At 49.4% G+C, this 23,106-nt stretch overlaps 1 protein-coding gene across 4 annotated transcripts in view; it reads left to right on the top strand.

Moving 5' to 3' along the window:
* LOC146866742 (uncharacterized) overlaps positions 1-23,106 on the top strand; it is a 146,592-nt gene that overhangs the window by 74,787 nt on the left and 48,699 nt on the right. For 3 of the 4 annotated variants that reach the window (XM_085601002.1, XM_085601021.1, XM_085601011.1), the window contains 2 exons: positions 20,058-20,144; positions 22,062-22,172. In XM_085601002.1, coding sequence (XP_085457128.1) covers positions 20,058-20,144; positions 22,062-22,172 — 198 coding nt within the window. The remainder of the gene's footprint in view (positions 1-20,057; positions 20,145-22,061; positions 22,173-23,106) is intronic. The other variant, XM_085601031.1, reaches the window with a different exon arrangement.

The raw sequence follows: 23,106 nt of genomic DNA, 5'->3' as shown, positions 1-23,106 counted from the left end.
CTGGACTACGGCAACTCCCTCTACGCCGGAACCACCACCAAACTCCAGAAGAGACTCCAGCGGATCCAGAACGCCTCAGCCCGACTCATCCTGGACATCCCCCGTCGCAGCCACATCTCCGGACACCTGAGAGACCTGCACTGGCTCCCGGTCAGCAAGAGAATCACCTTCCGTCTCCTGACCCACGCACACAAAGCATTGCACAACCAAGGACCAGCATACCTCAACAGCCGCCTCAACTTCTACGCTCCCACACGCCACCTTCGTTCGACCTGCCACGCCCTCGCCGCCATCCCCCGGATCCGAAGAGCCACCACAGGAGGAAGGTCCTTCTCCTACTTGGCCGCCAAGACTTGGAACTCCCTCCCGTCCCACCTCCGCCTGACCCAGGACCACCTCGCCTTCAGGAAGCAGCTCAAGACCTGGCTGTTCGAGCAGTAGCGGACCCCCCCCCCCACCCCCCCCCCCGAGTGCCTTGAGACCCTCCGGGTGAGTAGTGCGCTATATAAATGCTGTGATTGATTGATTGATTGATTGAATGATCATTGTAAACTAAGGAAAGGCATAACCCTGCTCCTGAGTCCATTCCTCTAGGAAGGTGGTCGCCACTGCTGTATGTGGGTTCGGTCTCTGGCTGATGTACCTTTTTATTTGGCGAACCAATTGTGACGCGAATTAATCTATGGTGAAGGGACCCAGCATGTGGTCTATTGCTGAAAAGATGGCTGGATCCAATTTCCACAGGCTCATGTCTTGCAATTCCTTGAGCACCAAACCGCTACACCATTGGCTTTGCCGGGAAGATATTTTGCCATGACTGACACATTGTTGTCCAGACAGAAGGTCCAAAAATCTCTGGCCAGGTCGGATATGTTTTTTTAGTGATCAGTCCTCCTAGGTGATTGATGTACCACACTGCCAAGATCTTGTCCATATTCAGCAGGACACAGCATTCAACTTTTTCCCTGGTCCAAAATTGTATGTCGGAAGATCTGGCTATTAGCTCCTAGCTCTTTCTATGTAACTGTTGTTCTTGAGCTGACCACTTTCCTCCTATATAGTACTCGCAACATCTTGTCCCTCAGCCTGTTTTGCTGGTGTCAGACTTTATAATGATTGCTCTTCTGTTCCGTGTCTCCTTGTGAGTTAGCCCCCATCTCATTTCCTCCTTGACTTCCACTGTCAGTGGCACTATTTCTTAATATGTTTGGCCTCGCATATTGAAGTCGGAAGGAAAGTAGAGGGAATCGGATGTTTGAGGGCTTTTGTCGGGATAAGGGAGGTAAGGCCCACGCTCGGGAACCTCTCGCCTGACTTGGAAGTGTTGGTATTTAGGAAGCTGCTTGTTGAAAAATACCGCACTGTTGCCTCTGAAGTAACAGTCCCTTGACTATTACAATGCCTGCAGAGTTGCACACCCCTTGAGACCCATGATGCAATGCTGCTTCGGATGATGATCTGCCACTCTCTCAGCTCTCGCTAAAAGACAGTAGGACACACCTGGAAGCGAGGGGTCTCTACAGAGCAGAGCAGAGCAAGTGTTCAGAGCCCGTTATCCTTACCGGGAAAAGAGCTGCTGAACCTCTGCCACAGATCGCTGTTGGGGGTGTAGGAGAAGCCTGGTTGCCGCCATTAACTGCTGCCACAGGGGAAAACTACATCCCCCATCACTCCAAGTGGCGCGCACACCGCGCACCGCAACACTGAGCACCAGGAGGCGCTGAAAAGGGGGCCAGGGCTCCCGCAGTGCGGGAGCCCGTTATCCTTACCGGAGGAAGATCTGCTGAACCTCTGCCACAGATCGCTGTTGGGCATGTAGGAGAAGCCCAGTTGCCGCCATTTACTGCCGCCACTTGCCGCCACAGGGGAAAACTACATCCCCCATCACTCCAAGCAGCGCGCACGCCGCGCACCGCAACGCTGAGCGCCAGAAGGCGCTGAAAAGGGGGCCAGGGCTCCCGCAGCGCGGGACACGCGCAGGCGTGCCCGGGCGAAGGGCGGGCGTGCCCGTCAGACCCCGTAAGAGGCTGGGCTGGGCAATCTCTCTAACACCCTGCTCTTGGAAACAACAGATCGGTCGTTTGCTGACGTAGGAAGGTACTGTGCCCGGGGAATTTCCTAGATACTGTCGCTCTGCACCCTGGTATTTCTGGTGCATAGATAAAAATTGAGTTCGCTAAGGAGATGGAGAAGCGTAAGGGTGCTGCAGGGACACTGGATGCCTTTTTAGTCAGGACTAAGTCTTTATTGATTCATGAGATTGAATTAACAGAACGACGATTATCCTTGGACCCTTTAACACAAAGAGACATTCATGTAGCTGGCAGGAGTAGGAGTGTAAATGATGGTTCACATACTAATTTCCCCATCATTCCCTCATCTTTGTTATGTTCCCCTTCTATTGCTTCTACCCGGGAACTCATGCCAGAAGTGGCGGTGAGCAGAGTTACTAGGACCAAGACACAAAAAAATGTGGTTGCAAAGAAAAATGTTGCAGTGCCTGCAAAAAGGAAGCGGGGGGCTCCTATAAGAAAACCTAAACCTGTGATGGTTTCTGAGGTAATGGATAGTTATGATATGATAAACCATTTCTGTTGGTACACAGACAGATATTGGCCCTGTGTTTTATGATTCCGGAAGGGGTAACACTAAGGAAGTTGCGACAGGTACTGACGCCACCGGTTATGCTAGAACGGTATGCTAGAACGGTAGATGTAATGCTTGATGAAGTACAGGACTCTTTCAACAAGGGATTCACGCAGTTATGGGATAAACTGAATAATCTAGAAACAGAAATAAAAAATTTAGGGATCAAAAGAGAGGCTAGACTGGTTGAAGAGTATAATGGAGGAAATAATGAAAGGGTATACAGAACCATACATAGAACTATACAACAATTAATGGAAGGAAACAGTGGTAATACTACTCAGATTATACAGACCAGCATAGGTGACACACAGAGAAATTGTATAGTACCCTCCATTGAGGACTCACAATTTCAGTAGAACTGCCAATACGGACATTTTAAATCTACCGCCTGCTTCGTGCCCGTATATGCTAATTTTAGCTGGCGTCCCTGCCCTTAGAATGACTGAAAGAGAAAGCTGGAAAGACCTTCGGAATAAAACTATAGATTGGCTAGCCAAACATAAGAACTTTCAATTAGCTAACACAAAAGAAATATTAATGGTCCGTAGGGTAGGTTGGATAGGTCACTCCTTTAAAAACATAGAAGGTGATTGCATTGTGGTCAATTTTCGTCGGCCTCAGTTGGTGCACCATATTTTGAATAAAAACGAGTAAATATGCCTGACGAACACCAACATTTGTGCACTTCCGTTGGGTTTTTTTCTATAGCCCGCAGCCACGGAATCTAACAGCTAGACAGCACACAATGCCCTTAACAAATAGATATCATGCATTGTCAGACTTGGATGCCCAAGACTGACAATTATCTACATTACGGGCACTGGAATCATTTGCAGTTGAGCTGCAACCTCAAAAGGAAGGGTTTGCTACGGCTACTGCCACTAATCTAGATATTGATTTAATAGACACAGCTAGCTATTATAAAAGGTACACTAGAACTGATTGTATTCCTAGTACAACAATTGGGTGTATGGAACAAAGTGAGATGGGAAGTCTAGGAGAGATAGCATTGATCTCTTGGAATGTTGCAGGTCTCAGAAGAAATTTAGAAGATGTTGTATGGCAGAAATATATTGGGCAGAAAGACATAATTATGTTACAAGAAACTTGGGCCGTAGAACCTTTGCATAAAGTAGGTTATAAAACTGTTAGCAAAGGTGCTATCCCCTCCGCTAGAGGGAGACCTTCAGGAGGCCTTTGTATTTGGGTAAAGGTGACTCTTGGTGTAGATGTTAAATTAGTTGAAACATACTCGCAGGTTATCTTGGGAGTAAAATTTTATACACCCGATAAAAAGAAAGTCTATATAATAAACATATACTCTAGACCATATCTAACAAGTAAACAATCGATGGCTATTGAGCATTTAGACAATTTTTTAAGCTCGATTGAGTTAAGGGCAATGAAAATAGTGGGAGGCGACTTTAATCGGACATATGAAACCCGCGCTGGGGCTAGAAAATATTTTTGAAGAAGAAGACTTGGCCAATAACATTCCGCTTCTGGAAAGTCAGCCAGTAGTGCCTTGTACAATAGCAGTTGCGCAGCTATTAAGACTTGTTTCGGGGTACAGTTTGAGAGCCTGTAATGACCGTCTGCCATCTGATAGCCCAAAAGCCCCCACATTTACTAGAAATAATATAAAGAGCCATATAGATTATATAATAATCTCAATTGAGCTTTGGTCGATGGCCTTTGACTTAAAAGTTGATAATAGAACAGAGAGTGACCACTACCACTATGCCTGACATTGTCAGCTCACCTTTTCCATCTTGTCACTTTAAGACCAAAAGAACTTGATAGTGGTAATATAGATCCACTTTTAAGTAATAATAGGAGAGCTTTAAAATGGCATTCGATAGGGAAAAATTCAGTGGCAATTAAACAGATCTATGACATTTTCGTAGATAGGGTCTCTCCTAGGGTCTCTCCGTATGTAGATTTCCCTGTATCAGATATTCCAATAATGGATATCCATTGTAAATTAGTCAAGGATCTTGTACCCATATTGAGTAAAATCCAGAAGAAAGCTAATAATGAGATTACGGTGGCGGCTGAGCTGATAAACCCATGGTATAATAAAGCATATCGCACTGTAAAAAATTAGCTCATTTTGGCTTCAAAATCAAAAAATACAGTGGCCTTAAGGGAAAAAAGGGCAGAATACAAGCAATTGTTAACCTCTGCAAAGAAAGAATGGGAGGCGAACATCTGGGACAAACTACTTGTAGCAGCGAAAGCAAAAGACCAAATTGGTTTTTGGCGGTTAATCTCAAATGGCAATAAAAACGGATGATCTAGCAAGGACCTCTTTTTAGACGTTGATACTTGGGTAACACACTTCTCTTTACTCTTCTTCCCCAAATGACATTGCTTACTGCCCGATGAGTTATGAAACTACATTAAACGCCGCACCGTTATCATTTAGCTTAAGGAAACTCTAATAGCTATAGATGCACTAAAGCCAGGAAAGGTTCCCGGTCCTGAAAAAATACCTGGAGATCTATGGAAGCATGATAAAGATGTGTGGGGCCCCTATATTAATTTGTTGTCTAATTCTCTTGCTTCAGGGGCACCATTACCTGAAACTTGGAAAGGGGCAGAGATCACGACTATCTCTCAGAAGGGTGATCGTCATAACCCATCACATTATCGACCAATTAGTCTTATTGATGTTCTACAGAAGGTATATGCTAGGCAAATTTTAAATAGATTGATTGAATGGATTGAGGAATATAACATTTTATCGCAATATCAGGCAGGTTTTATAGTGAAGACTGGCACGCTTGACCAGGTTTTTAGATTCCTTTGTATAGCCTGGAAATATATAACATTTAGGAAGGGACATTTGTATATCGCCTTCGTGGACCTAAAAGCAGCATTTGATCTTGTTCCCAGAATTGTTCTGTGGAAGTCTTTAAAGGATCAAGAGGTCCTGGGGGAAATCCTCCTACAAATAATAAGACTACATGAAGACAACTGGGCAAAGGTCAGATGGGGGCCACGAAGTGAATTAACTGAACCAATTAAGGTTAATAGGGGTGTAAAACAGGGGTGCGTTTTAGCTCCGACTTTATTTTCATTATATGTTAACGACATTCTGGATCACCTTTTGGATTGTGCTCATGACTCCCCTAGGCTAGGGGGTTGCCGGTACCGGCACTCCTCTTTGCTGATGATACTATTTTAATCTCCCAAACACCGAAAGGCTTCCAAAATGTAATAAATTCATTCGGGTTATATTGCAAAGCTAAGGGGCTAGAAATAAATCCCAGTAAAACCATATACATGGCAGTTAACTCCCATAAAACTTTTAAGAAAAATTTAACTGCGAACAATCAGAAGATCGAGTTTGTGCATGATTTTAATTATCTAGGTATTACCTTGGATTCAAAAATGACCTGGAGGCCCCAGCTAGAAAAAAGTAAAACCATTCTTCTCCAGAATACATTCCCATTAATAAGGAAAATCGAAAGTAGCACATCCAAAGCAATTTCACCCGCTCTTGAAGTATATAAATATAAAGCTCAATCGGCTGCACTGTACAGGGCAGAGCTGTGGGACCCTGTGGAGAACGGAATATTCAAGGTGGGTGAAAATAAGTTTCTTAGGAAAATACTAAGTCTACCCACACGAACACCATTGACTCCTGTGTTGATCGATTTAAATTTTCATCGTGTGGATGACCTGGCTAACCTTAGACCATTGTTGTTTTGGGTTCGCCTGTGGAGCACAGACGAGCTCATCCACTACAGGGAGAGTCTTAAAGAAATTTTAGGATTAAATAAAGGTGTGGGTTTGACTTGGTTAAAGCACATTCACGATTGTATTTTTAAATTGGGACTAAGGCATTATTGGGATCAGCCTTTTGGCCTGACACTGGCCTCAAAAAAGTTTCTAAAGGAAACCTATCGGTCTTTTATACACGATTCTATGTCCCATTCATCAGGGCGGGGTCATTAACAATACGGTTCCTTCAAATTAAAATAGCTTGGAACTTTGAATCCTTAATAGATGAAATACAGCCACAACTAGCCAAATCCTTATACCTTAAATATCGTTATGGTATTCTACAACTAAAGTCAAACACTGTGAAATGGGCGCAGGGTATGGGGGAGGAGGACAGATGTGTTTCATGTAATCTAGGTGTAATAGAGAATGAGACACACCTGCTGTTCTTCTGTCCAGCCTATGCGCGATGTAGAAATAAATGGATAAAACCTATCTGCCGCTTGCTTGGTACTAGATCTTATCTTGAAGCAGAAAGATTGTTACGTTCTGATACCAGGCAGACTGTGGTTTTTAGTGTTAGTCGCTATTTGTTTGGCGTAAGTTTGATAAGGAAAAGGGAAGGCTTGAAACTCTAGGCTGAGATGATGATAGGAAATTACTATGAGCTTGGCACGTGCATTTTATGAAAACAAAATGAAACATATATTTTTTTACATATCATGTATAAAATCTTCATTTTTTATAGAATAAGTTTTAAAAATCATTTTAGAGGTATTTATTTGATTGTATAGGTAATTTTTAAATATCCTGGAAGGTTTATTCCTCAAATCTGCTTTTTTTAATTGCTCTGCTACACCAAAGAAATTTGATATACCCTAGACATCACTAAATTGGTCAGTCAAATCCATGTAGATTCCAGATGTATTAGTAGTATTGTATTTTTTTTTTTTTTTTTTTTGAACCAACTTTTATTGATTTTAACGGTCGTGCAAAAGTCCATACACAGCTTGTTCGCCTACAACCACAATGGCCGGCAGCAGGTGACACATCATTGGCAGGATCAGGGGCATATGCATTAACACAAGTAACATTATCTATAGCCCAGGAGCCGGCCCCCACAGAGATGTTCACTCTCAGAGGCGCTCGCCTTAGTGTCGTCAAACCCTCAGCAGCCCTCCCGCCCAGCAACTCTGCAGGGGCAGCTCATAGAGGCCGGAAACCACGGCCAACAAAATGTCACAACTGTCACGGGCCAGCCGGGCAGGCAGCGTTAGGGTAAGACTGCAAGGGCGCCCCATTCGTGCAATGTAAGAGTCACAGCATATTATAGCGAGTATCGCCTAGGAGAGCCGCTGTACAAGTCCAGTAACTTTCATCAATGATGTACAGGGCAGTATGCAAGTCAACTTCCGGCATGTCTCCCATTGCTAGCGTAACTAGGGGTTGTGCCCTCCACCCCGATATCCCGCCGCCATGCCGGGGCGGGGATGTCGCCCCAATCCCTGCATCAAAGATTGCCAATGCGGCGACCAAACAACCAGGAGAATAGAACAAGGGAAAAGTGAGGGGGTGTGGACCATCGCAAAGGGCAACAGTCATGGCGAGGGGGAAGGGATGTGCGCTCAATTATCATCCTCCGATGGGGGCCTTTCAGGGTGTGGTCCGCTGATAGCAAGGTCTCCTCCCTTCCTTCCAGGCCGGCTTTCACTAGTGGATTGTGCTATACACCCTCTGCGGGAATCCAGTACCCTCCCGGGTCCGTGGGGTCCAGCACGTCATCAAAGAGCTTCAGGGCTCTAAGTCGTGGCGGCTGCAAGCGAACATGTTCTAGCCGCCCCAGGTAGTCTACCAAAGGCTTCCAGAGCTTCTTATATTTGGCGTCTCGGAGCTGCAGACGCGCCGTGAGAGACTCCATCGCCACCACATGCCACAGACGAGTAAACCACACATTGACGGAGGGCGACTCTGGCTTCTTCCAGTAAAGGGCTATCGTTTGTTTTGCAGCGCCCAGCATGTGGAGGCTAAGGTGCCGATCCCGACCTGTCATGGCTCTCAGGGTTGTTGGTCTAATTCCCAGAAGGACCACTAGCGGATCCTCCGGAAGGGGGAACCCGAGTACCTTTTTTACATGGCTGAGGACCTCTTTCCAAAAGATTTTCAGAAGTGGGCATGTCCACCAAATATGTATGAAGTCTCCCTGCGCCTGAGTACAGCGCCAGCACAGGGGAGAAGAATTAGGGAACATTTTGTGGAGTCTGGCGGGGGTGTAGTACCATTGGGTCATTACTTTGTAAGCCGATTCTTGTTGGGGAATGCTACGCAGGATTTTAGGGATGTCGCCCCAAAGCCGGGCCCATTGGGCAGGAGTGACGCCCGAGCCAGTAGAGGAATGCCATCTCGTCTGATACGGGTGGGGGTCAAGCCGGTGCGAGCGCTGCAGCACTTTGTAGATGCGAGATATTAGCCCCTTGTAGTTGCCGAAGTCCCGCGCTAGCTGTTCGAACTGCGTGTAGGGTCGCGTGGCCGCCGGCATCAGGGACGAGCCCTGTATCCAGTGCCGCAGTTGTAGGTATTGGTATTTATCACCGTCCATAAGCCCAAACTCCTGCTTGCACTGTGCAAAAGTTTTGAGAGAGTCACCGAGGAACAGGTCCCGTATCGTCCTACAGCCCGACTCCGTCCAGTTCGCGAAGTGAGGCGTCCGACATGCCGGCGGAAATTGCGGGTTTCGCGCGATCGGGGTGTGCGGGGATGGAAAGGTGGTCAAGCCCCTACTCACCGCCACTTTATCCCAGATCTCCAGGACCGTTTTGGTAGGGACGGCCATGTAAGCGCTGCGATGTCGGGCTGCCCGGGGGAGCCAGGCATGGTCCCAAAGCGGGCGACAGGTGACTGCCCTGTCCATGTGGAACCACACCTTCTCACTCTCCCACGCCCCCCACTCCAGGATACAGCGAAGATGCGACGCCCAGTAATATTCGAGGAGGTTAGGGCAGGCCAGACCACCCCTGTCCCGGGGGAGACTCAGGATTTTATTCGAGAACCGTGGCTTTTTCCCCCCCCACACAAACGCGTTGAGTTCGCGTTGGAGCCCCTGTATTTGATGTTCCGGAATCGGAGTTGGCAGTGTTTGAAATAGATAGAGGACCTTCGGCAATATCGACATCTTCACTGTGTTAAGGCGGCCCAACCAGGAAAGCGGCAAGGCCCTCCACGCCCGCAGGTCAGCCAGGACAGAGGTTTTATACTCCTGCCAATTGGCCTGCGTCCAAGTGGCCAGGTCTGGGGTTAAGTTAAGACCCAGGTATCGCACTGACGCGTCCGCCCACTGATACGGAGCCGAAGCTCGGATCGCTGGGAGCTCCTCGGCCGGGATCGAGATATTAAGGGCCCAGGACTTGGCATGGTTAATTTTGAGCCCAGAGGCGCGTTCGTAGGTGCGGAGTAGTGAGTGTACCGCCGGCAGTGAGCGTAGGGGCTCGGAGAGGGTGAGCAGGAGATCATCCGCGAAGAGAGCAATCTTGTGCTGCACTCCGTGAAGGGATATACCACAGATATCAGGGGACCGCCGAATCATAATGGCCAGGGGCTCCACCACCAGGGCGAACAAGAGGGGCGATAGGGGACAGCCCTGCCGAGTGCCTCTGCAGATGGGAAAGGGTTGCGTGAGCTGTCCGTTAACCCGCACCCTGGCAACCGGCGAAATATACGGGGCCATAATGCGCGCCACCATCTTAGGACCCAGGCCTATTTTCCGCAGCACTGCTCGGAGAAAAGTCCAGTCAACCCTGTCGAACGCTTTTTCCGCGTCGAGCGACAACAGGCAGGCCGGGATCCTCCAGTATTTGGCCTTCCCGACGATATGCGCAATACGCCGTACATTATCCGCGCCCTGGCGTTGATGAATAAACCCCACCTGGTCGGGCTCGATGAGATTAGGTAGGTGAGGGCTAAGTCGCTTAGCTAGGATTTTGGTGTAGAGTTTTAAATCGGTGTTCAGCAAGGCAATGGGCCGGTAGGAGGAGCACAGCGTATGGTCCTTCCCGGGTTTCGGGATGAGAGTTATGTCGGCCATTGCCATATCTGCTGAGGGCCCTACCGACTCCTCAAAGGAATTAAAGAGGCGCAAGAGGTACGGCTGCAATTGCGGTAAGAAGGCGCGGAAGAACGACACCGGGAGCCCGTCCGGGCCGGGCGCCTTGCCAAGCGGGAGGTCGCGTAGGGCGCCAACCAGCTCTGCCGGGGTGATAGAGTCCTCTAGAAGCCCGGAGTGATGCCCACTCAACGGGTCCCAGTGGCACGCGTCTAAGGCCTCCGCAACCAGCTCCGCCGCAGGGGAGTCGCCAGTATAGAGGGCTGCATAGTAGTCGTGAAACGTTTGGAGCTTCGCCGATTCCGCAACGGCCCAGGACCCGTCCGCCTTCTGTAGTTTCGCGACATGCGCCGTGGCTGCCCGCGTCCGCAAGCGTCGCGCCAGAACAGCGCCCACCTTGTCGCCCCCCGCATAGTAGCGTTGCTTAAGTGCAAGCAGAGCGCGCTCAGCCTTGTTGACCCTGTGTGCGCGGAGCTGCCCACGAAGGACGGCCAACCGGCGCTTGTGCGTCGCCAGCGGGCGCTCTTTGTCCATCTGCTCAAGCACCTGTAGTTCCCTCGAAAGTTTTGTCTCATAAAGCTGGGCCTCACGCGCTCGAGCGGCCGCCAAGGCTGTGAGAGTGCCCCGTATAGTGGCCTTGAAGGCGTCCCAAAGCAGGGGGAGAGGGGTCCCCGGCAGGTCGTTATCCTCAAAATATGCCAGGATGGCTGTCTGTATCTCCTCTCTATCCACTGGGTCCCGGAGGACGTGGTCCGGGAAACGCCAGCGGCGCGGCCGCAGCGGTTGAGGAGGACCCACCCGTAGAAGCAGCTCTACATGAGCGTGATCCGAGACCGAGATGGTGGAGTGGGACACCGAGACGGAGTCCTTGAGCAGTGAGTGTGATACGAGGAGGAGGTCAATGCGGGAGTAAGTGCGGTGGACATGGGAGTAGAAGGTGTAGTCGCGCAACCCCGGGGAGTGGTACCTCCAGACATCCACTAGGGTTAGAGCGGTTAGGGAGCGTTTCACCGCTGCAGACATGGCCCCCACCCCGTGGAACGCGCCCCCACATCGGTCAAGCTCCGCGTCCCACACCCAGTTGAAGTCCCCCCCGACTATGAGGTCTGTGGTCACCGGCTCAAGGTGTTCCCTGATGATCCTACGCAGGAAGAGATCTTGACCCTGGTTGGGGACATACAAATTACACAGTGTCAGAGCGCGTGAGCCCCGCCCGATCTCCACCCGCAGGAACCGCCCCTCCGCATCCCTATGTACCTTGGCATCCCCCCGGGATATCCCCGCCCTGCACAGGATCGCCACCCCCGCCGTCTTCGAGGGAGCCGAGGACCAGAACTGAAGGGGGAAGCGCGGGTGCGCCATCCGGCCCACGTCAGCCTTGAGGAGGTGTGTCTCCTGGAGGAGGATGATGTCGGGGTTCTGCAGGAGCAGGTAGCGCCAGATGAGGCGTCGTTTGTTGGGAGAGTTGAGCCCTTTCACATTGAGAGAGAGAATCTTCCAGGGAGAGGTGGTAGTCATTGTCATAAAATCCCCAGTAGGGCACCTCCCGCCTGAGCATCCCACCCATGAACACGTCCCCCCCGCCAAAGGGAATGGATGAAAAAGGGTACTGAAAGAAACAAAGAAGTACAAATACAACCATGTAAACCTGTAGTCGGCCAACAGGGCCGGAAGAACCTATTCCAGTCTAGAGAGTAGCCAGGCACCGCGGCACAGGCTGTCTCGGAGATGTCACTCTCCCAGAAATAGGAGGGGGGGTGCGCCATCATTGAACCGCAGAGTTATGGTGTCGAGGGTCCATCCCGGGCCGCCACCCAAGCCTGGGAGACAGCGCCCCGTAGAGGAGACGGTGATGCGCCTCCGAGGGAGGTGTCCAAGGCGTCGAGCACTGGGGGAGAGATGCAGCCTACAGCCGGCCATGCCTCCAGTCGTCTCAGCTGTCTCAGTTGTTAAGTTGCAGGCAGATGAGATGTTCCACAGTGACGTCGGTCACTTAAGGGCAGAAGCCTGTGAGCCCAGCGGTGGGGATGAGCCCTCCAGGGATTTGATATGTTCGATAATGTCTTGCTTGTCCCGGGAGGTCCTACTGCCCTCCGGCGACGATGGGTGTCTAGAGCGTCGCACTGTGGACCACTGCGGCTTCACCGGGACTCTGACTTTGGGGGGGCGCCGCGCGGGGCTGGCTGGTGGTGAATCGGGAATCTGCAGGAGTTGGGCCGCTTCACGGTATGAGCGCAGCACTCGCCGCTTGGACTCCCACTGAAACATGAGGGCGAAGGGATGGGCCCATTGGTAGCGGATGTTGAGCTCCCTCGATTTGTCAGTGATGGGTTTGAAGTCCCGACGGCGCCGGAGAGTGGTGGAGGCCAAGTCCTGAAACAGTTGGATGGGCTTTCCCCCGCAGAGGATTTCGGATTTGCCTCTGGCCGCCTTTAGGATGGCTTCCTTTTCAACAAAGAAATGAACCCGTGTCAAGATGTCAGGGACAAGCCCCGGCCTCCCCATCGGCCCCGAAACCCTATGGGCGCGGTCCAGGGTGGGCGGCGAAGTGTCGTCATCCCCTCGGATGTCATGAAGTAAGTCCGCCACAAAGGACATAATATCTGCCCCTTCTGCCCCAGGCGGCACCCCCCGGATGCGTATGTTGTTCCGGCGCCCCCTATTTTCTAAATCCTCCTGTTTGATCTGGAGCTCAACGTGCTGTTCTTCCAAGGTCGCCAATCTTTGCCATAGATGTTCTTGGTCTTCCGTGCGTGCATCCAGGGTCTTTTCCAAGTCATCCACTCGGCCGCCCAGCTCTCCCACATCTTTCCGAAGGTCCTTCACGCATGCCTGGACTTCTGTGCGAAGGGACCCAATTTCCGACTTAAGTTCGTGCATGAACGCCGTCATGAAGGATTGCGTGACAGGGGCCGCCGAAACCCCTGCCCCCGATGGCTCTGCGCTCTGTGATGCTATTCCACAAGTCCTTGACAGAGGCGTCTTTGGGGGTTGCCGGCGGCTCTTTCCCCGGCTTCGTACGGGTCATGTTGCGGCCGCGCTTAGGATCGGCCTCACAGTGAGTGGGGGTAGTAGCCCCGAGTAGCTCAAGGGCCCGCAGTCCTGTGGCGAGTGTTCAGCCCCAACCTTCCAGGCTCGGAACCTCAGGGGCGCATGGGCGAGCGCAGACGACAGCGCCGTGGCGCAGGGTGCCGCAGTGCAGAAGGTTCTCAAGGCCCAGCTCTACGAAGCGATGTGGCCGCTAGACTGCCCCCGGCCACGGGATCCACCGCCAACTCCAGGCTCGCACTCCCACGCCGTCTAAGGCCCCGGCGAGGGCCGCGGTGCAACTCTAGAGAGGCCTTCCAGCGCTAGGGATGGCCGTCTCGCCCGTAGCGAGCGCCACCAGTAGGCTCCCAGGCGCGGTAACAGACCTCACCCAGTCCCACGCCGGTCCACAGACCCCAGGTTGTGCGGGCACAAGCAGTAGGACACAGTCAGCAGGGCGCCGTGCGGGCCAGGCCCCTCCCGCGTGGTTAGTCGAGGTGGCGGCCGGCCTCTCACAGCCCCCGTCGCCCGCCAGGCCACAGCCACACGCACATCCCGCGTCGTTCGCCTTTACCTTCGGGCCCCCGCCTCTGATCCAATCCCCAACGGTCGCCCAGGTCATCCGGGAGGTCCCGGCCTACCAGCTCTGGTCGTCGCAGGCGTCGTCCGCCGTGCTGCTCGTGGCTCCCACGCTCTACAGATGGCCGGCGCCCCCAGGCTCAACGTCCTCACGAGCCAGCAGGACGATGCTTCGGTCAAGGCCCGGCCGGGCCAGTCCAGGGGTCCCAGGCACCAGCAGCAGGGCCCGCGGCGCCGCCACGCGACAGCAGCTCCACGTGTGCAGTGGGGTGCAGATTTATGGCGCCAGGTGTCCCCAGGGCAGCCCCAGCAGTCCGCTCCAAGTGCCCAGATCAAGGCCAAGGCTTCAGCACGGCCGCCTCCTCCGCGGCGCCACGAGGCGGGCAGCCGCAACCCCGGGCCAGGGCCAGCCGCAGACCACAAGATGGCGGCCGCTACCGCCCCCGAGCCCGATCTTCCTCAAAACCTCCTCGTCGTCAGCCCTGGCCGCCTCGATGCCACCGCTGCACTGCCACACGGCCGCGCTGCTCCTCCAGCGGCACTCCTCCCGGGTCAGTCAGGCACAGTCCCACCGCAGCGCGGCGGGTCCGGGCGTCCAAGATGGCGGTCGCGGTCTCCTCCGCCGGCGCCCTGCCTCGTACGCCGCTCCTGCCCACCACAGCCCAAGCCAGGAGTCTCCAAGGCGCCCAGCAGCTGCCCGCTCACAATGTCCAGTCGGGCCCCCCTAGCTGAATCGTCTCCGTAGTTGCTGCCCTGCTTTACAGGCTGTTTTCCTCGGCGGCGGCCCGGAGCCTCAGCGATGTGCGACTCACATCGTCCGCGGCGAGACCACGCCCCCAGTAGTATTGTATTTTATATTCATATGATGTATTATGGAAATATCTGTATTTTTGTGAAAATCTTTTATGGTTATTTTTACCGAAATAAAGAATAAATGAAATAGATGAATATGTTAGGCCTTTACATAGGTGATAGGCTTTGAGTTTCTTTGGAGCCCTGTAGTGAATATCACTTGTATTGAGGATGATCAGACATGCTAACTACCTCTATGAATTGCAGTGCTTTGATAGCGTTTTGTGCAGCTCCTGTCAAATATTCACTATCTTCAGTATCTTTTCCTTGGAGTTGTTGATGAATCCTAGTAACATAGTTTGTTGAGAAGGCATGAGAAGCAACTTTTTCTCATTGATGACAAATCCCAAGTCTTCAACTAAGAATTCCATCATCTATGTTTGCGGACGATTCGCTACTTATTTCAAGAACCCCAATGGGCCTCCAGAAGCTAATTGACAAATTTTCGGCATTCTGGGAAACCAAGAGCCTGAAACTAAATGAGGAGAAAACCAAGTTCATGGTGTTTGGTAGGAGCAAGGGCAAAATAAGACTAGTGAAGATAGCCGGAAAACCCCTTGAGAGTGTGACCGAGTTTGACTATCTTGGAGTAAGGTTAACGGATACCCTGGGCTGGGATCTCCAACCTGAGAAAAGTTACCTGATCTTATGTCATAAATCCAAACCCCTACTCCGATTCCATAAACAGTCTCTGCCCAGTCGATTACCCCCGCTTTAGGAGTCCATCGGATGAAATCCCAAAATACAGTACTTTATGGTGCAGAGCTTTGGGGTCATGTTGACACACACCAGTTAGTGGTGAGAGAGAACATATTTGCCAGATCCCTTGTCTCTGTCCCAGCTAGTATTCCGCTGACTCCGTTGGTTTTTGACCTAGGGTTGAAGAGAATTGGAGATGTGGCCGCAAGAAAACCATTGATCTACTGGCTGCATTTATGGACCACCCCGGAGTTAGGAGAATACTGAGAATCACTGAAAGAAGTTCTAATTTTAAGTGGTACCAAATGGATTCCTTGGCTACTTCATGTTAAATCTTGGTGTAGATCACTGGGGTTGATCCACTTCTGGGACTGCACATTAGTATTAGTAAAAAAGACATAGCTATTGCGAAGGCTAAGTACTGGGATTTGTGGAGGAACGGTATGTCACAAGCAGAACTGTGGGACGTCTAACCACCGGGCTTTTAAGCTTTAAGCCTTTTCCTAAGTTCGAGCCCTTTTTTGATCTGATTACACCACCTGTGGCAAAGTCTCTACGTAAGATTTCGACTAGTTTGTTTACCCCGAAGGTCGTTTAATACATGGGCCTCCGACTTAGACCTAACTACATGCCCAGCCTGTGGTCATGCCCTTGAGACTGTTGTACACATCGTATTTTTCTGAACTGAATACCACTTTCTCTGCAGAAAGGGGAATTGACCTGTTTGTTGTAACTTGGGACCCAGACACTATTGGGTTGCACTGAGGATATTAAAATCTGATACTACAACACCCATTGTTCTTGCTCTAAGTAGGTTCTTGATGAATGTCTGGTTCAGGAGACAGAAGTTTATGTCCCAGGTTGCCCGGGCGGTTCCTGTATTACCCGAGTTGTAACTATGGTCGGGATAAAGTGAATGTTATTGCAGACACTTTTATCCAGGATTGTTTGATCATTTGAGGCACTTAGCACTTTATGGATATGACAGTATGTTATTAACACAGTTTTCAAGGGAGTTTTATCATGTCGTCTTGGATGTACAATTCGGGCAATTTTAATCATTGATTGGTATTCATTTATTGTGCATATTTTGAATCAAGTCAACGAAATGTTAATGATGTTGAAACAGTCATGAATTTTTAAAATTATGATACACCCAGATTATGTGAACTTGATAACTGGAGATTGAAGTGCTTTTGAGTTTACTGACCCATCAGAGGCCAATGCCTAGGATCAACTGGTTATCTTACGGAGTCTGGGATCGTGTATTTATTATGGCTGCTTTATTTTTATGTATTATATGTATTTATTACTATGCACTTTTATGGTCGCACGACTGAAATAAAGTTACTAACATACCTTCATCTAGAGGTGTTCCAAATTCTCCTGGGACATTGGTCCACCATTGGTATATTATCTAGGTACATTATTAGGTGGATCCCCTGGGCTTGCAAATATTCCATGACTGTTTTTAATACCATCGTAAAATACTGTGCCGAAGACTAACCCAATGATAGAGTCTTGAACGCGAAACTGTGACTCCTCACAGAAATTGAAGAAACCGGCTTTGAGGTGAGCATATGAGGTTCTTCAGATACACAACACTTAGATCTAGCCAAGCCATCCAGTCGTTGGGTCACAGAAGGTCTCTCAGGACGTTAATGCTCTCCATCTTGAAAAGGCGATCAGTCAGCCATTCATCGAACTCTCAAAGGCTTATAACTGGTCTCTAACAGCCATCTCTTCTCCACTAGGAAGATGTTACACACAAACCGGTAGGGGTGAATGTCTGTTACGGGGATGGCACATTTTGCTAGGAGGTCTGATACCTCCTGATCTATGAGTGCAGTATCTCTCTCCGAGAAGGAGAAGGTCAGCCGTCGGCGTGGTTGGACTGGGGTGCTTTAGAATTCCATATTTCCATCTGCAGGACCCATGTGTCTGAAATTAAAGCCCTCCAGTTCTGAGAAAAGCATGCCAACCCCCCCCCACCCCCTTCCCCCACCTCTAGTTGGGAAGAATGGAGAACTCTCGCCGGAAACTTCTTTGTGGAGCTGTCCACGTGGGCTGCCTATGGTTCTGCAGGTATTCTGGAAACCTCTGGAGTGAAAGAAGTCTCTCAATCTGGTTTGGTCCTCCCAATAGCCGTGTCAGAAGCCTTGGCCTCTTCAAGGGGCTTGGGAGAGAAAACGGCTAGTCAAGCTCTGTCTACCACGACCGACCCGGTGAAAACCTTAGAGTTAAAAAGTGTTTGCACCTCAGGCATGATGGTGGAAACTAACTTGTTGAGTGCTTTGCTGAACAGGTCGCCAGACGGACCACTTTAAGCTAAAGCGCCTGCTTCTAAGGCCGCCAGGTACACACGTTTGGGGTCCACCTTTATCAAGAGGGCAAAACACTCCTCAGTAAATAGGGCTCAGTTCACTGCCTTAAGAAATTATTGCTCTCTGAGACCACCCCGACAGGACTGTGGCTGGAATGAGGGATCCTGACAGTTTGGACTTCTCTGCCTTATTCAGGATTTCTGTGAGTGGCCCTATGACATCTAACAATGCATCTTGATTCGACCTCCAAGAGCGGTCTATGCCCTTCATCGGGTCTCTAATATGATTCCCCAGAAAATGCTGCCATTCTAGCATCGATTTCAGGGGTTAGGGCGACCTTGCTTGCCAAGGGTGGTCGACGGCATTCCTTTTGGAACCAAACGACCTCCTTCTCCCGTGGCATGCGGAGGTGGTTTGCCACAGAGGTTGCCACCTTCTCCACCAGTGACAATTCAGAGGAGCGTGGATGCAGCAGGGCCTCATAGTCTATCATGTCAGACAGAGGTAGAACTAGTAGTCCCATGAAGGGTAGATTTTGGCACCCGGGATGTTGACTCTGGAGACGGATACCACATTCTGGAGGGCCCTGTCTCAACTTCCGAATCCCCATCGAAGCTATCATCGTCATTGTCTGGGGTGTACGACAGAGAGGGTAGGTCATCAAGGTGTTCCCTGTTGACCCTGAGGAATCCCCATCAGCTCCCAGTGTAGGACAAGAGTGTGATAGGCATCCAAAATGAAACCTGGCTAATTTTTCCTCCATGTCAGCCTGTAGTTTACCAAGTTGCCTGCCAACTGTAGAGGGCCCTGGGAACAGGGTTGCTCTAGACCCAAATCTAAGGGTTCTGGAAAGACGTATGCCAATTACATGAGCTTTCTCTCAAGGGGCTCAAGATAGAAGCTACTGCTTGGTGAATAGAGACATCTTCTCAATATCTTGAGGGAGGGGGGAAACTGATTCCTCCTCCACATAGGAGCCGTCTGCCTTTTGAAACATTATGCCCTACATCAGTGTTGTCCTGAAACCTGCAACGTTTGGCAAGCTTATCCCTATGTGGCGTTGGAGCGGAGCCAGCTAACTTCTGGAATCCAGAGGACACTTTGGGGTGCTAGCCCTTGGAGGACTCACCCCTTATATTCTGTGTCGTTGCAGGTCTGTGCTTTGTCCCAGCAGTGTGGGCACTGTTGTGCTACTATGAGCCTTTCTGTGGAGGTAGGAGTACTGGCCCGAGCTCCTTGTGTGTGCACACCACTTCTGGTCGGTAATTACAGATCCATGCGGGGGCACTCAGCTTCCAGGCTGCATCGGATGGCCAAGACTCCATGGCTGGCACTACGTGCACTTCTTGGGATTACCGTTGATGGCACACTAGCCTCAGAGTACAGAGACCCACCTCTGCAGCCAGGCTCGCGCCCTAGATTGCCCTCTTGTGGGCTCCCGGCCCAACCACGATCACGCTGCCTTGCTCAAAATATGCTCATAGCTACGCTAACATATCACTGCATGCGCTCCCGCAGGCCCCACCTGCTAATGGAAAAAACAAAGATCACAACCAGAAAGGCACTCTACTGTCACACCACTGCTTAACCAAATATAAAATCATGGCTGGAAATGCTCATCTGATCGCTGCCGGAGCAACAAAGTAAGAGGGGGCTTTGAGGAAGACGACAGCCTATGTGGGACTTCGTGGACAATGATAGACTGACGTTTTGTTTCCTTTCTCAGTGGTTCATAGGAAAGGTAGTTTTTGTGAAAATGTTGAAGGCTACTGGAGAAAATGAAGTATAGAAAAAAGAGCATAATCCTCCCCTCCAGTCCTGACATAGAATTAATATTGTGCATAAACAATATTCTCATAATTGGTTAAAAGGTATTCAGAGTCCGCCGTATTGATCTTCTAGTGGCGATAAACAGCCAACTCGTGTTTAAATCTTTCTGCTAGGTGGAATGGTCATCACTTTATAAAATAAGCATACTCTAAAATACATAAATGATTCTCTGCATTCCATTGGTAGTTCTTTTTGGGTGTAAATTTGTGAGTTATTACTTAATACAAATACCTCTTTTCTTACTAGGAAATATCTTTTCTCTTCCACAACAGGATTTCCATTTAACACAGCGAAGCAAGAGGCAAGTGTAAGGGAGTACCACAGCGCTGCAAAAGAAGAAAGCAGCAGTTTTAACACTGGTAGGTTAAATACAACATATTACACCTTTTACCAAGTGGACCACTTATGAGGTGCATAGAGAGGGATACCGTGCTGCTCAGGCTCACTTACAGAGTTAGTTTGCTGCATTGTTTTGTTGGCATTAGCGATTAGTATTACTGTTGCTATGCTTCGATATATTGCAATCAATCAGGGGCTTGTATAGCGCGGCTACTCACCCATGAGGGTCTCAAGGATCTAGGGGTGGGGGGCTGCTGGTCACACTGCGTGGATGATCATTTAAAAAGCCAGGTCTTGAGATTGGGACAGCAGCAGCTACCAGACGGTGCTGCGCTGTGGCAGGAGCAAGTCCACTAAAAGATAGTGGACTGCCCTTTCAACGTGCAGTGGCTGCTATTAAGTAGAACTGCCGGGCGGGGGGCTGGACAGCTGTGAGGCGGGCCACGGGGAATCGCAGGGGCGACAAGGTAGAAAAAACAGGAGGGAAAAGGAAAGAAAACAAGCTAAAGGCAGAGGCAGAGACATAAAGAGAGAGAGAAACTCAGAAAGAGCAGAAAGAGACAGAAGGGCAGTCAAGCAGCAGAGCGGTGACGCTCTACTACTGGACCACCAGGGATGAGGTGCAGGCAGGAGCCTGCGGGTGGAGGAGGGCCACGAACTCCTGACCTACGGGTCAGCAGTAGCAGCAGCAGATGGGGAAAGCAGCAGCTACTAGACGGTGCTGCACCGTGGAAGGAGCAAGTCCTCTAAAGGATGTGACTTTGACGTCTTTGGATTTTCACTGAGCAAATGAGTCACATTCTTGACCAAATGCATAATGTATCAGTTGTAATGCTCTGTGACTCACACACTTAAGATTCCATATTGCTGAAAGCCATGAGTTTTTAATTCCTACTTCGGCTGCAATCCCAGATTTGCAGGAAATATACAGTCTGAAAAAAGTAGACTGAAAAAAGTTGTCAAAAATCTTATCTACTGAAAAAAATAGAATGAAAAAAGGTGTGGCTACCAAAAAAAAATGTTAGGCCTTATAGGACTTGGGTAAGTGTACTGGGAGTAGGGGCAAGGGGCATTTTCCTGCCAAAGTAGAGAGTAGCATTTGCATTGATGTGGGGAAGGAGAAAAGACTAGGAAGGGATAATTTTTAGAATTCAGGGAAGGGTAGTAAATGGTAATTAGGGGCTACTAGAGGTCAGGGAAGGGTCGTGTTAAGGGGTAGCAAGGATTTCTTAGAATTTATGGAAGTGTAGCATTAAGGGTTGGTTCTGGGTTTTTAGGGTTCAGAGATGTACAGCATTAAAGGATAGTAAGGGGTTTTTAGAGTTCAGGTTAGGGTAACATTAAGGGTTTTTTAGGTTCAGAGAAGTGTATCGTTAAGGGATAGTAAGGGATTGAAGGTGTTACGACGTAGATTGGGGACTTTTTAGGGCTCAGGTAAGAGTAACATTAAGAAGCAGTTTGGGGTTTTAAGGGTTCATGCATGGGTAGTGTTATGGGATGCTAAAGAGTAATTAGGGTACAGTTCGATAAATTAAAGAATACATATAATTTTAAAAAAGACTTAAAATTCGACATTTTTTGAATTCTTATAAGTAATATTGGAGGACACAACATTATAACCTCGATATATATTTCATCCCGTCTTTAATGGAGTGGGCATTTTAAATCTCAGCTTTATTGCATACGAACCAATCCCATCCCTGTCAGCAAACAGAACACATTCCAGAAGGTTGACTGTTTGTTTCTGTCAATAAGTAACATCGTGAGGACAAACGGCAATGAATATGGAAGAGCAGGTACCAAAGGACACAATTTTATGATCAGCACAGTCATGAGCCTTTCTTTCCCATTGACTTCTGATCACTGGTACTCCTTATAAGTAAAACGCATACATACCTACATAGACAATCATGCATTTAATACTGTTTTCATCACAGGCGCCGACGTCCCTACACCGGTGACATCAATAGGCATTAATGAAGAAGGAGAGACCTATCCCATTGACGTTGAGGACTATAGAAGACAGGACATCTTTAACAGTCCTCCAGGTGGGTAAATCGTTAGAGTGGACCACCACGCAGTACGCTTCATACTGAAGTGTAAGTCAGTGTCTTCCCTTTGGTATATTACTGATCAACTTGCTATTTTATATTAACCCATTCCAACTAAGGTTGTCTTGAATTTTAGGGAGTTTTAATTAGGGTGAACGAAGGCCCGTTGACGATTACAACATGGTTGTTTTATGCTCGCCCAGGTATAGCGGTAGACCCTGAGAAGGGGTCTATTGTATTCTGCAAAATACTGAGGCAGCACTATAGAAAGATAAAGTGAACATATCACCCCAGTGTTTTTAAATGGGGTCTTTGAATCGTCTGCTGCAATAAGGAGAGGCAATGGTATCACATTCTTGTACATGCAACCTCCATACCCCCCACACCGCCATATTTGTGAAAGGATAAAACCAGTTCCCATCAACAAGGGGACTGAAAATATTGCTCTCCTCTGAAATAACCACTCTCCCTTTTTACTAATATTGTATTTTATGTGGAGTATTTATATAGCGCTGACCTAGCTCCAGAGGTCAGTACCACGCTACACATAGCTAAGAGTACGCACAGAGACATGTATTAGCCAATACTGAACTTTAAGAAAGCTCAGTGGTGATGACACATTTACAGGTAGGTGTATACATATCGGGCACAAGTGGTGGGAAGGCGAAGTGAGCTGGCAAGGGCTGACCCGTGGAAGAAGAATGTTAATTTGTTGAGAAATAGAAATACACAAAGCCCTGGCAGTACATTTCAACAAGGATGTTCTTTTACCAAGATAGCCTACACCGTCAAGTGAGAGATACGGTGCACTCTGCCCCATCACAGAGAGGCCTTCAATTTCAGAGAACATGTCCCTAATACATCACATTGGGAGTGCTGGCAAGGCAAAAAGTTCCTTAAAAGACTCTGCAATGAGAATACCCCAAATCAG

This window comes from Triturus cristatus, chromosome 1_2, assembly GCF_964204655.1.
Source record: "Triturus cristatus chromosome 1_2, aTriCri1.1, whole genome shotgun sequence".
NCBI lineage: Eukaryota > Metazoa > Chordata > Amphibia > Caudata > Salamandridae > Triturus > Triturus cristatus.
Note: the sequence above shows the minus strand (reverse complement) of the source record. Positions and strands in the feature narration are given on the sequence as shown.